The 14,502-nt window shown below is 43.4% G+C and overlaps 1 protein-coding gene across 3 annotated transcripts; it reads left to right on the plus strand.

Annotated features, from left to right (window-relative positions):
* The first annotated feature begins 273 nt into the window (after window positions 1-273).
* Window positions 274-14,448, plus strand: LOC120032264 (mesoderm-specific transcript homolog protein-like). Of its 3 annotated transcripts, none has more exons than XM_038978274.1 (12): window positions 274-402; window positions 748-940; window positions 2,451-2,530; window positions 2,803-2,880; window positions 3,181-3,317; window positions 3,581-3,639; window positions 6,513-6,553; window positions 6,651-6,721; window positions 8,455-8,556; window positions 9,119-9,195; window positions 11,587-11,650; window positions 13,802-14,448. In XM_038978274.1, the coding sequence occupies exons 2-12, from the start codon at window positions 787-789 to the stop codon at window positions 13,917-13,919; spliced, it is 981 nt and encodes a 326-aa protein (XP_038834202.1). In that variant the 5' UTR covers window positions 274-402; window positions 748-786; the 3' UTR covers window positions 13,920-14,448. The 3 variants fall into 3 exon arrangements, with proteins under 3 accessions (XP_038834202.1, XP_038834203.1, XP_038834204.1); XM_038978275.1 differs by having other exon boundaries at window positions 402-474; XM_038978276.1 differs by lacking the exon at window positions 274-402 and adding an exon at window positions 481-623.
* Window positions 14,449-14,502: the final 54 nt, after the last annotated feature.

The raw sequence follows: 14,502 nt of genomic DNA on the forward strand, positions 1-14,502 counted from the left end.
CACTGATAATCAGTAAGGTAACTTACGTTCCCTCTGGACTACTGTTCCATTGATTCATGCTATGAGTAGCCTTCCCTAGTGTAATTGTTGTTGTAATAGTCATATTCAAATCAGTATATGGTTTGTTACATGAAAGTGGACATTTGGAACGGGGCGCACGAATACAAAACCTCAAACACAGGTGGCATGTATCATTGGCATGCTTATTGGACATCCACACCGACAGATGGCTCCTGAAGATTTAGCGCTCAGCACCCTGGCAATTCTCCATGCGACACTACAAAATAATACAATTCCCCGACCCTGCATTAATGCAGTGCACTGGGCCAAGGTTCGAAACCTACCCAGGTGACCCGGACGCACTGAGCACATAGGAATGACAGAACCGCGTCTCGTCTGTAGGTAGGTACAGCACTGACAGTGCTCCGGGCGGAAGTGTTGTTTTAGTGTTAAGAATTTACAAATTTCCAAGAGGTAGGCTAATGATTTATTTTTAAAACATAATGATAGTATAGCCTATTGTTGCAAGGAGACCGTGACGTTTACATGTAGCCCACTAGTTTGACGATATTCCAAAGTCTAGTTTTGCCGACTATGTTGCTTCAAGAATTTATGAATAGACAGTAAGTAGCGGGGTGTCACATAAAATGATCACACAATAGGTCTGGTACTTGTAGACCATTCATGTTAAAGGGTGATAGTAGCCTAAATTAAATGTCGTGACGTGACCCCAGTGTTGTCTTCCAGAGTGCGGAATGCTAGACCGGCCCTCCTACCAAAGGAAAGATGAGGGAATGGTGGCTTCTTGTGGGCTTGCTGTGCATTCCTCTGCTGGCAGTCTACCTGCACATCCCCCCTCCCCAACTGTCTCCAGCCCTCCTGACCTGGCGCTCTGCCGGAGCATTCTTCACTTTCAGGAGCAACAATATATTCTACAGAGGTAAGATTTGGCATCAGTAAAAGTAGAATGGAGGGATAGGGTGTGTTCTCATTTGATTCAGGTTAAATACGTCCAAACATCATACATTTGAAATTGAACTTGCTTATGAATCCATCTCCCTATCCCCTGCACATACCTGATAGTGGTGCACTGTACTGATTTTTAAAGACTAATTGAATGTGTCATTGAACCAATTGCACTTTATGGCAGCGAGGTGTGGGGTCCACTTGCAAAACAAGATTTCCCCCAATGGGACAAACACCCCATTGAAACCTGAATGCAGAGTTCTGTAAGATTCACCAACATGTCCAGAGGAAAACTACAAACAATGCACGCAGGGCAGAATTAGGACAATATCCACTAATAATACAAACTTAAAAACAAGAGCAATTAAGTTTTGGAAACATCTAAAATACAGTGACCCCCTCTCATATTATTACCAAGCCCTGCAATGCCAAGAGTCCCCTCATCCAGCTGGTCCTGGGGCTGAGGACCAGAACATCCAATCAGAATAAACCAAATTACAACAGTCAAAACTACATTACTTATTGGGAAACACAAAGCACAAAACATGCAGTGCTATCTGGCCCTAAATTGACAGTACACTGCAGCAAACTATTTGACCATAGTTTCTGATCAAAACCTTAGAAAAACCTTGACAAAGTACAGGCTCAGTGAGCACAGCCTTGCCATTGAGAAGGGTAGACACAGGAAAACCTGGCTCCCTGTAGAGGAAAGGCTGTGCAACCACTGCACCACAGCAAAACCCGAGACAGAGCTGCATTTCCTGACAAAATGTCGAAAATATATAACAATTTGAGTGTAATTACCCCAGATTTGAAACCCTTCAAGGTTTCAAAGACCTCTCTGATGAGAAAAGGCTACCCGTCCTGTTGGGGGAGGATGCAGAGAGCTGTGGGTTGGCAGCACACTACATTGCTGCCTGCCATAAGTTGAGGGACAGTGTCTGACAGACCAACCAACCTGCACATGTCCTCTATGCCATTGTTATTGTTCAATGTATGGTTATTTTGACACTTGATTATTGTTGTTACTGTTGTCACGTTGACAATATTATTTTAATTATGTTAATATTGTAAATCTCCAAAGTAAGCTTTGGCAACATGTACTTTGTTAAGTCATGCCAATAAAGCACATTGATTTGACAGGAGCGGAGTAAGCATTTATTTCACCTGTCCAGTTGTCACACATGAATGTGGGCGAAATAAAGAAACAGAGCTTTAATTAGCGTCTCATTACATTATTGAGATGCATGCAGTGATGCAGACTACTGTAGCCATCTAGTGGCTCCTTCATCAGTACAGTGAACAGTCTGGACTGCTAGAAGTTGGAGCCCATGTTCAGATCAGTCATCATTTGCACTTTACAATGGCAAGTTCCAAGCACCAGTTTTAGCCCTTTACTTTGACCTATGTAACATATTTTCGTGGTGCGTGTAGCAGGTCATGGTACGTGATGAACGTGTATGCTTTACTTTTTCCTCTACCAGAGACCTATGGTGCTGTAGGCAGCTCTGATGTGGTCATTCTCCTCCATGGCTTCCCTACCTCCAGCCTGGACTGGTACAAGGTACGCTGATGAGAGAAAGGGGCTTATCTATAAAATGTTATGCACAGATCAATTGGTTTGCTGGGATAATTCTTATTCCACACTCTCAGATGGTATATTGTCAACAGAGCCATGTTCAATAGGGCACACCGTAGCAAATTGTTTTTCAACCGGACATGAAAACAAGCATCCCTTTTTGGACAAGTTCAGGTAGTACCCAGGTTCATGTCATTTTTTGTGCCTTATGAACATGACCCAGGTGTCTGAATGCCAGGTGTGTTACTGTATTACAGATATGGGAGCCCCTGAATCGGCGCTTTAACCGGGTCATTGCTCTGGACTTTCTTGGTTTTGGCTTCAGTGACAAACCGGTGAGTCGCAGGCTATGACAGACTTGAATTGTGGGCGAAACGGCCTTTGAGGCATCGGTTAGAATGCCAGGGAAATCTACCAGGGAGAGAGAGACGTACACATTAACCCACAAACAGTGCCAAATGTAATGACAAAGCAAGCAAACAATTGCCAATAACTGAGGAATGGCAAGTAATGCTAACCTATACACTACAGGAAAGTAGACCAGTAGGAAAATTGCATGAACAAAAACATGATTGAAATATGCACATTTTGTTCTAGCTAAGGTGCTCACCTATACTGACATTTCTCCCTGACAGAGGCCCCACCGCTACTCCATCTTTGAGCAAGCTAGTGTTGTGGAGGCGTTGGTGTCCCACCTGGGTCTGACGGAGCAGAGGCTCAACCTGCTCTCCCATGACTATGGAGACACTGTGGCCCTGGAACTGCTCTACAGGTGAGCTCAGCACTGCTGCACAAAGTAGAATGAAGTTGCCCCTAAACACTGAGCGTGTGTCAGTTTGCATTTCCAATACTGATGGTCAAGGTTGGGCTTGGAAGCCAATCCTGGAGGAACCATCATCACTGAAAGCACTCTGACATAATAGGGCTGCATCTCAATAGTCTAGTGTTTTCCCTTCCATTACCCAACACAGGAAGGTGAAATATGGTGGATGCTATAGAGCTGTTCCCAACTGACCCCATCTTTGTATCTCACAGGAGTGACCACAACAGGACTGGACACTTGACCATCAACAGCCTCTGTTTGTCCAATGGAGGTAGAGTACAGTTTCAGACCTTTTCCTGATTGGCTACAGGTAACAAACCATACTTAAGTAAAATGTACAAAGCAAGCCAGACAAAAACACTTTAAAGTCATTTATTCAAGGTTGTAGAGCATCATAGCCAAATGATATCAGGATCCAGGTTAATACAGAGCTGCTAGCCAGGAATAGAACAATAAGTGTTAAAGCTGCAACACATCAGAAAGATGTAACAACCTTACCTAGTAGCCATGTAGTGACCATACTGATGGTACCCAGACAAATACACCCTGGGAAGACTCCAACCAGACACCACCCGTAGCCTGGGAAGAACCATGGTTGTAGCCAACAAGAAAACGGATTATTCATGAAGTTGCGTCAATACTAAGAAATCATGAACATAAACCAGAAGATATCAGAACCTTACTGCTGGTTCCTGGTTGTTCTGCTCATGCCAAGGAATCTTGATGAGCCGGGGCACCAATGGTGCAGTAAAGGGTCTTCTCCACCCTGGAAAGACACCTCACCAGGCTCTGGAACTGGAAAGGCACCTCACCAGGCTCTGGAACTGGAAAGGCACCTCACCAGGCTCTGGAACTGGAAAGGCACCTCACCAGGCTCTGGAACTGGAAAGGCACCTCACCAGGCTCTGGAACTGGAAAGGCACCTCACCAGGCTCTGGAACTGGAAAGGCACCTCACCAGGCTCTGGAACTGGAAAGGCACCTCACCAGGCTCTGGAACTGGAAAGGCACCTCACCAGGCTCTGGAACTGGAAAGGCACCTCACCAGGCTCTGGAACTGGAAAGGCACCTCACCAGGCTCTGGAACTGGAAAGGCACCTCACCAGGCTCTGGAACTGGAAAGGCACCTCACCAGGCTCTGGAACTGGAAAGGCACCTCACCAGGCTCTGGAACTGGAAAGGCACCTCACCAGGCTCTGGAACTGGAAAGGCACCTCACCAGGCTCTGGAACTGGAAAGGCACCTCACCAGGCTCTGGAACTGGAAAGGCACCTCACCAGGCTCTGGAACTGGAAAGGCACCTCACCAGGCTCTGGAACTGGAAAGGCACCTCACCAGGCTCTGGAACTGGAAAGGCACCTCACCAGGCTCTGGAATTGGAAAGGCACCTCACCAGGCTCTGGAATTGGAAAGGCACCTCACCAGGCTCTGGAATTGGAAAGGCACCTCACCAGGCTCTGGAATTGGAAAGGCACCTCACCAGGCTCTGGAATTGGAAAGGCACCTCACCAGGCTCTGGAATTGGAAAGGCACCTCACCAGGCTCTGGAATTGGAAAGGCACCTCACCAGGCTCTGGAATTGGAAAGGCACCTCACCAGGCTCTGGAATTGGAAAGGCACCTCACCAGGCTCTGGAATTGGAAAGGCACCTCACCAGGCTCTGGAATTGGAAAGGCACCTCACCAGGCTCTGGAATTGGAAAGGCACCTCACCAGGCTCTGGAATTGGAAAGGCACCTCACCAGGCTCTGGAATTGGAAAGGCACCTCACCAGGCTCTGGAATTGGAAAGGCACCTCACCAGGCTCTGGAATTGGAAAGGCACCTCACCAGGCTCTGGAATTGGAAAGGCACCTCACCAGGCTCTGGAATTGGAAAGGCACCTCACCAGGCTCTGGAATTGGAAAGACACCTCACCAGGCTCTGGAATTGGAAAGGCACCTCACCAGGCTCTGGAATTGGAAAGACACCTCACCAGGCTCTGGAATTGGAAAGACACCTCACCAGGCTCTGGAAGGCTTCAGGCCCTTCCTGAACCTGCTGGTTTCTGCTGGAGCTGACACGAGCTAGTCGGTATGGAACGGGAGTAGAGCCTTCAGTCTCAGGAGGAGAGGGGGGCAGCATATGCTTGTCGGTGTCGCTCCGACCACTGTCGTGCTCATAGACGACTAGTGTCGTGCTCATAGACGACTAGTGTCGTGCTCATAGACGACTAGTGTCGTGCTCATAGACGACTAGTGTCGTGCTCGAAGAGGGTGGAGAAAGACGGTCCGATCAACTGGGGAAGGAACAAACTAAATGTTAACTTCAGATGACTTCCAAAAACAATTCAAGCAAACAGTACTTTAATGTTGCTCTTACCTTGTTGATAAGGATAGCAATGAACAGCAAAGCAAGGAAGCACCTACAGACAGAGGTTGAACGTTAAACAACATACTCAATGTGATGAAAGTAACATTGCTCTTGCCACCATCTTACCCTGAGCCAGTACTAGCAGCCATGATACCCAATGAACAGTGCTGGTGAAGTGAGGAGAAAAGAGTTGTGTATTTATATGTTGTGTAACCAATCAGAGCCTGATTAGACAACAATGGGCAGCTGGTGTAAACTCACCTGTCTTGTCTGATTATTATAATTTAATTTTTTACTAAAACTGCATTTACACAGGCAGCCCAATTCAATATTTTTTTCCACTAAATCCTGCACACCCTGCTTCTCACCAGTACCAGAGTTGCTCACCATTGGTTTAACCCCTCATTCAAATCAGTGATTTCCTGTTCTTACAAATTCCTCTACTCCGAGTCATACACACTATACCGCAATAGTTTCCTATGGGTTAGTGCTATCCGGAATCCTTGGGATGTCCCTACCCTAAACTCTTACCCCCTCAAACTCAACTCTGGACCTCGAAGCCAGTTCCACTGCATTTTTTCATTGTTCCCCTAAACCCCTACACTAACCATTTTAAACGTCCCAAGGATCACCCAAGGATCATAGCAAGGACCACTTCATGTGTACAAAGTAGATTACCGGTCAACAACTTCATGACAAAGTGACACATTGCTTTGATAGCCTTTGTCTTACTGTTAACTTGCCATGTTTGGTTATGAAATATTTAATGTAAGTAAAAAACTTTTTCTTGAACAGGCATATTCCCAGAAACACACCATCCCAGATTCCTTCAGAAGGTTAGTCAACATTTACTGTGGATATTCTGGATTATCTGAGCATTATGACTGCTTATTGTTGTTCTGTTGGATCATCGCCATGCTGTCTCCCACACAGCTCCTCAAGGACTCCAGCTTCCTCTCTCCGGTGCTGACCCGTCTCACCAACTACATGGTGTTCTCTAAAGGGTACACATACTGTGTTCTCACATACTGTATACGTTTCCTCCTACTGTACACATCTCTTGAATCTTTAACGTGGACACAGAAGAGACACATGAGCTCAAGCTAACAGGGTTACAGCAAGGGGCTCAGTCATTGATATCTTTTTTCATTGTGTATTTTGAATTATCTGCAGTCAAATACATTACCTTTACATGCGCAGTCATACCTCGATATTAAAGTTACAAGTTATGTTTGTTTATTATAATCTGACAAAACCCTGTGTTTATGAACGCACTCTGGCACTCCAGATGGAATTTACGAACACACCCAAAGTGTCTATTTACGGTGTGTTAGTAAATTCACTCAGTGCGCTCTGGGCGTTCGTAAATTCAGAGCACACTGGACGCTCTGGCCGAGGAGTAGGGTTGATCCGAGCGTTCTGACCTCAACGGCAGTCAAGCACCCAAGACGTTGGCTAGCTACTTCCAGACAAAAATGAGAACCTCACTCTGACCATTTTACTCGCCCTTGCAGAGCTGGTTTGTCTGTTTTCATGTTATCCAGAGCATTGGTGACTGTGATGCTGGCAACAATTTAATTACGCATTTTTTTCCGAGATTTACTGGCACCGGCCATATTCAATAGGTGTTGAGGGTTTGTAAATGCATCAATTATTCTGCGCTCTGGTACACTCAGACGAGAGCGCTCTGAAATCGAAGTAGATAGCCAGAGTGAATTTATGAACACACCCTTAGTGTTACATTTAACTGCCAGTGTCAAATAATGCATATTTGAAAACTAACGTTATGCCTACCTGTGTTGATTTCCATCACAGGAATATAACTTAGCTTAGGCAGGCTAGGGCTGGGAAACTCGAGGAACTCTGATTTCAAGAGAGAATACTGTTGTGTAGAACGAATGAGACAAGATAAATTCTTTAAAATCTGCTCGGGTGTATGAGCAACAACTCCTCACATTCGTGAGCTAACATAACTGTTTAGAGTAGGCATGTACGGTGGCTCCTGTAGGACACAAGGTTAATCAAAAGGAACACACAATAATTCACAAGGGCACATAGCGAACATAACAAATACAACTGTTTGTTATGTAATGACCATTAAATTGGCATATGCGATACTGTGTGTGAATTGACGCACTCTACTCTCGCACGCAAATTTTAACGGCGTGTCTCTGGTTTCGGCTTCATACGTAGTTTTCACATAAAAGCTTTATATGTCAACTATGCTTCCCAAAAATAACGCGGTCGCGGTGGTAGAACGTTTATTTTGATTGGCGATTTTCTGCATTTGTCAGAGTGCCATCGGGTAACCTGATTTCCGACGTGTCCATGTATACATGATTATTAGAGATCGTTATTCTCGCAAAGCATGTAAACGTTTGAATCGAACTATTATATTAATGACTATGCACAATAACCGCATTAATGTGTGCATGTGACCGTAATGACATTTACATTAAGAACATTGTTGGCAAGTTAACTAGGCACAAGTAGTACAGCTCTAGTTATGTCCATTCAGCTAAATTATAAACCCCTCAACCATTTTACTGTTTCATAGATTAACACATTTTATTTAAATGTTATGAAGGTATTTATATTCGCTGCAAAGCATAGCTGACGAAACAAACAGTAAAAACATGGAGGATTAACGTTACCTAACCAGCACTCAACTGAGTTTGAGTGAACATATTTAATGTACTGTGAACATTTACCCTGTTTACTCTTGGTTTCGTGTCAGGCTTGGGGACGTGTTTGGTCCTTACACCCAGCCCACAGACGCTGAGTTCTTGGACATGTGGACAGGGGTCCGCTTCAATGATGGGAACCTGGTCATGGACAGGTACTGTACCATACACTGTTTTCAGACCTCACTAGTTAAATACCTATACATACGGAATAGAGTAGTCACTAGACAGATCTCTGACTCATTTCAAACTAACATGGCTAGTCAAATTTGGTGTTATTTGATTCACCTATAACAATGTAAGAAATTGATTTCAAAAAATTATTTTAACCAAACCAAATTGCACTGAAAAATTTCACATTTTCCATCTAAATTATAACATACTGTAATGAAACAGGCAGGGAGCAGGTCTCGAACCCTCGACCTTCTAGCCCGAAGTCCGGCGCGCTATCAACTGTGCCGCAAAAGCATGCTCAAGCGGCAGAGTCGATTTCCGCGCTTATAAACCCAGGGTCGTTACAATACTGTATATAAACAGAGAATTGTTTCCACCTGCATAGATTATGTTGTCAACCCTTGTACTTTTGTTTTGATTGAATTTATTAACATAAAGCTAGTTCCCCATTTCTCCCTATACAGTGATGGATAAAAGTGATTGACTGATTGATCTGTGATTAATAGTGATGGTAATAAGATTGCATATCCCTTCTCCTCCTAGTATCCTGCAGTTTATTAACCAGAGGGACGAGCACCGAGACAGATGGGTTGGTGCTCTCACCTCTACTTTCATCCCTGGTGAGTACTGTCTGTCTAGTTGCTGAGCAATGATTGAAACATCAATGCCCGGTTTATGTGAAGTCTGCTACACAAGAGTGTCTCAAGTTATGATTGAACCTTTGATAACTGAATGAAAACAAAAAATATATATAATCTCATATAGATGAGTGATATACTGTGCCTTCAGAAAGTATTCACACCCCTGGACTTTTTCCACATTTTGTTGTTACAGCCTGCATTTAAAATTGATTAAATGTAGATTTTGTGTCACTGATCTACACGCATTACCCCAATCCCTTTGTTATGACAAGCCTAAATAACGTAAAGAATAACAATGTGCTTAACAAGTCAGATAATAAGTTGCATGGAATCACTCTGTGTGTAATAATGGTGGTAACATGATTTGAGTGACTACCCCGTCTCTGTACACCACACATACAATTATCTGCAAGGTTCTTCAGTCGAACAGTGAATTTCAAGCACAAATTCAATGACAACGGCCAGGGAGGTTTTCCAATGCCTTGCAAAGAAGGCATTGGAAAACCTATTGGTAGATTAATACATTTTTAAAAAGCAGACTGATTACCCCTTTTGAGCATGGTGAAGTTATTAATCACACTTTGGATGGTGTATCAGTACACCCAGCAACTACATAGATACAGGTGTCCTTCCTAATTCGGTTGATGGACAGGAAGGAAACCACTCAGGGATTTCAACATGAGGCCAATGGGGATTTTTAAACCAGTTAGAGTTAAATGGCTGTGATAGGTGAAAACTGAGTATGGATCAAAAACACTAGTTACTCCACCATGCTAACCTAAATTACAGCGTGAAAACAAGGAAGCCTGTTAAGAATAAAAATATTTCAAAATGCATCCTGTTTGCACCGGCCATATTCAATAGGTGTTGAGGGTTTGTAAATGCATCAATTATTCTGCGCTCTGGCACACTCAGACGAGAGCGCTCTGAAATCAAAGTAGATAGCCAGAGTGAATTTATGAACACACCCTTAGTGTTACATTTAATTTACATTTGTTACATTTAACTAACTACTACATTTAACACTAAAGTAATAATGCAAAAGATGTGGCAAAGAAATTAACTTTTTGTCCAGAATACAAAGCATTACTTTTGGGCTAAATCCAACACATCACTGAGTACCACTCTTCATATTTTCAAGCATGGTGGTGTCTGCATCATGTTATGGGTATGTTTGTCATCGGCAAGGACAAGGGAGTTTTTTAGGATATGAAAAAAATGGAATAGAGCTATGCACAGGCAAAATCCTAGAGGAAAACCTGATTCAGTCTGCTTTCTAACAGACACTGGGAGATAAATCCACCTTTCAGCAGGACAATAACCTAAAACACAAGGCCAAATCTACACTAGTTACTTACCAAGATGACATTGAATGTTCCTGAGTGGCCTAGTTACAGTTTTGACTTAAATCGACTTGAAAAGCTATGGCAAGACTTGAAAATGGCTGTCTAGCAATGATCAACATCGAACTTGACAGAGCTTGAAGAATGTTTAAAAGAATAATGGACAAATATTGTACAATCCAGGTTTGCAAAACTCTTAGACATACCCAGCAAGACTCACAGCTGTAATCACTGCCAAAGGTGATCATAGCATATATTGACTCAGGGGGTTGAATACCTTTCTTATCCAAATATATTACTGTTTACTTACCATTACCACACATTAACATGAGTATTTTGGATAGTTCGTTGACAAAAAATGACTAACCTATTTTAATCGCATTATGAAACACAAGAAAATGTGTAAATAGTCAAGGACTGTGAATCCTTTCTGAAGGTACTGTAATGACAGAAGGGCAATGGCAGGAAGCTTTAAGAACATGATGTACTGTCTGTCATTCATTCAACTCCATCACTGCTGTTCTATCTGTTGTTGATTTCCTGCAATAGGTAGGTTTGTGCCTACTATGAAACTGCACAAAAGCAAGCTACAGTGCCATGTCAGTTAGTACACTGAAGTTCTGAATGCCATTGTACAGTGACTGTAAGCAGTAAAACTCCCCTCTGGTTTAGACTATGATGTGACCAGCGAGTCAGTCAGTGAGGCTAATCTACTTAGCGCAGACTAATACCTCCCAGGAGTTTATTAGCCCATCTGTGCCCCATTAAGGTTAGCTGGTAGTGGCGTGATCTGTGTGATCCACACCTCCCTCCCTACTACACATGGGTCCCATCCCCATAGAATCCTGTTCAACACCTCACCGCGAAGTGTTTCGGTGTGTCATCACTAGATGCATTGTAACATTTGATTGTTATGAGAAGGCATGTGGATTTAGTTAGATGCAAATTGACTAACCTGTCATTGCAAGGCAAAAAAAGAAGAAAATCCCACTCCTCCACATCATCTCTCTCCCTCCTTGTCTTTCAGTTCATATGATCTATGGACCCCTGGATCCAGTCAACCCTCACCCCCAATTCATCTTCCTTTACCAGTAAGTGCACCTCTTCCATACTCTTATCCAATTGACATGCATTGAGTTATTTAAGGTGTTAGTGAGAGTTTCATTCACATGCACTGGATAATTGCCATTCACTTGCATTGGGTAGTTACATTTGTGAGTGTAGGAATATTCAATGAGTTTTGCTAGGGTTGAGCTTGCATGGTAAATGCTGTCTTTCCAAATGAAGAGCTGTAGTATCATGTACAACCACATGATGGGGGTGTTTACAGTGAGTGTCTAAGGCACAATGTCCTCCTGTTTTTTCCTGTCTCAAATAAGGGAAAAGGGGATCCCTAGTCAGTTGTACTACTGAATGCATTCAACTGAAATAGGATCTAATGTTTCGTCGACGTCTAAAACGTGATATTAATTTAATACAAATACACTTTCTATGGCGTGTCGAGCCTTTATTTTGTCGTAAGGTACATAAGGTAGTACCTCTTCTCTTGTTGTTGGCGCACAAGCCTGTGCTTTCCTTCTAATGTCTGCACAAATACCAGAAAGGGTATTCAAGCCCTACACACAGACAGAAAGTATATTGTAGAAGTATTTTTGGGCTCAAAGCTCAGTCCATTGGTTGTGTAGAATGTTAAATGCATCTTTGTCAGAGCAGTTTATCGTACCAACAGTAATTGTCACTGCCTTGCATCGCCATGGTCATGGGATCAAATCCCAACCAATGTTGTTTTTAACATGAACCTACTCTCTTCAGATGTCTACCTTTTTAATAAGTGTTTCCTAGTTAGTGTGAAGGGGTCTGTGGCGCTGGTGGATGCTCCCTGCCTCACACAGATGAGGTTGCTGGTTGGAATCCCAGTCCCGGCTCTGGATTGAAGAGGACCACCCTTCATCTCTGAGATGGGGAGCAAAGAGGACAGAAGAGGGGGCATGGTCCCTGTATTCAGAGATATAAATGCAGATGGTTATGCAATAATTCACCAGAAACACCATGGTTAAATCTTGAAAAAATATGTTTAGTCTTTGCTTCTGCTTGCCTTGAACTCTACTCAATTCTCCCCTCTCAGTTGCTACCTTCCTCCACCACCATACTTGAACTGGTCCGTGTCAAGTTTCTGGAGTTTCAGCTGTTCCGGTTTGATCATTTCTTTAGGACCCATCTGGATAGATCCTTCTTTTGACTCTCTCACCATTTGTCCAACCAATGCTTCACACTGATAATTACCACCCCAGAATATCTTACGGTCCCTGCCAAGTCTTTCCCCATGGACTCTGCTTGGATTGGAGCCCACAACCTCTCCACTGAGAGACAGACGTCTTTCTCTTATGCCACCATCTTTCATGACGTCTTTGTCTCCTTCAACATAAGGTTGTAGTCCGAAAAAGCAGAAAACATGTTCTTTGTACCTGTCGGTCTGTAGTCTTCTGACAGCCTCTGTGCCACAGGAGGATATAACCTTAGCTACAGAACCACTCGGGCTTTGAACCATTATCTTGCTCTGCAAGCCAGTGACAATTCCACTCAGCCACTGCAGGATTTCGATAAAAATATATATATTTTTAACTTTAAAGTTACTCAACATTCAATCCAAAGCATTAGAGGGAAAAGAGACGAACCTTACTTGTGAATCAAGTCACAATGCACCACCATTGGCCGTGAGTTGTGTGGGATTTGTAGAGACTGATGTAATGCACCACTAAAGGGAAGATTTGAACCCCCGTCTGACTCGACTGAAGGCGACTGACCAGAACGAAAAAGTGTAGGCTATATAGAAATGTCGCTCAAATTGAAAATCATTACAGAAAAGGATTTCTATCAGGCTAATGGCTCTGTAGCTAGATTTCACATTCCAGTGTTCGGAATTGTAAACAAGGCTGCATGGAATTTCTCTAAATGGGACTCCGTGCAGCCAATGGCAATGTGCGCTTTAGGTATAATGCTAGGAGCTGCTTGTGTTCGACAGCTCTAATGCAATTCCACCACTATGCGGATGTCGGCTAAACCGGAACTGATTAGAGCCCCGAGACAAATGCTTCAATTCTGTATATACAGTAGTAGACAAAGTATTTGGTTTTCTGTATATATCCCCCATCATTCATTTGGGTGTTACAGAACGCAAGTATTCCCTTTGTATGAATAAGTCCTCTTGTCCCTCCCAACCCAATGTTGTCATTGTCCTTCAGGAAACTGGTGCAGAGGTCTACTGTGTCAGTTCTAGATGAACACATCAGCCATTATCCCCAGCTGGAGGACCCTACTGGCTTCCTCAACGCCTACTTCAGCTTCATCAACGCCTTCTGAGCCAACTCACCAGCATTAGACAATCTGAACTTGACATCTGCGAGCATAACCTGGGTCATGTTCATTCGGGCTCACAACGGGAAGGTTAAAACATTTTGCAATAGGAAAACAAAAACATGCATTTCTTATTGGAGTTCAGCCCTGTTTCAGTGTTTTCTTCCATTTGGTGCCTAATGAACACAAATTTTCACATCTCCCATTGTGGAAAAAATTGTGAAGATTCAGTTCTGACTGGGTGGGTCGTGAACAAACACCCATAATTGAAAAACCTCAAACCTGGATGAGAACTGTGCACATTGAATCATAGCTGATATGACACAGAGTAATCTTGAATCCATTCCTGGTATGTCATAAAAGCGCCAAGCCACGTTCGACAGATACTGTCTCCTGCTACTCGCTATGAACAAAATGACTGCACTAAATGGATCAACTACTGCTGTAGGGACATGGGTGATCTTTCGTGCTTCCAGTAAGATTTCCTAAGGTAATCTCATCTTTGGGGTCCAATCTATTTGTTGTTTATGACAAATTGATGTAATTCGTAACAGGTTGCAACCCAAGGAAAATAATTCTGGAGGGAGGA

This window comes from Salvelinus namaycush, chromosome 38 (assembly GCF_016432855.1).
Source record: "Salvelinus namaycush isolate Seneca chromosome 38, SaNama_1.0, whole genome shotgun sequence".
Taxonomy (NCBI): Eukaryota; Metazoa; Chordata; class Actinopteri; order Salmoniformes; family Salmonidae; genus Salvelinus; species Salvelinus namaycush.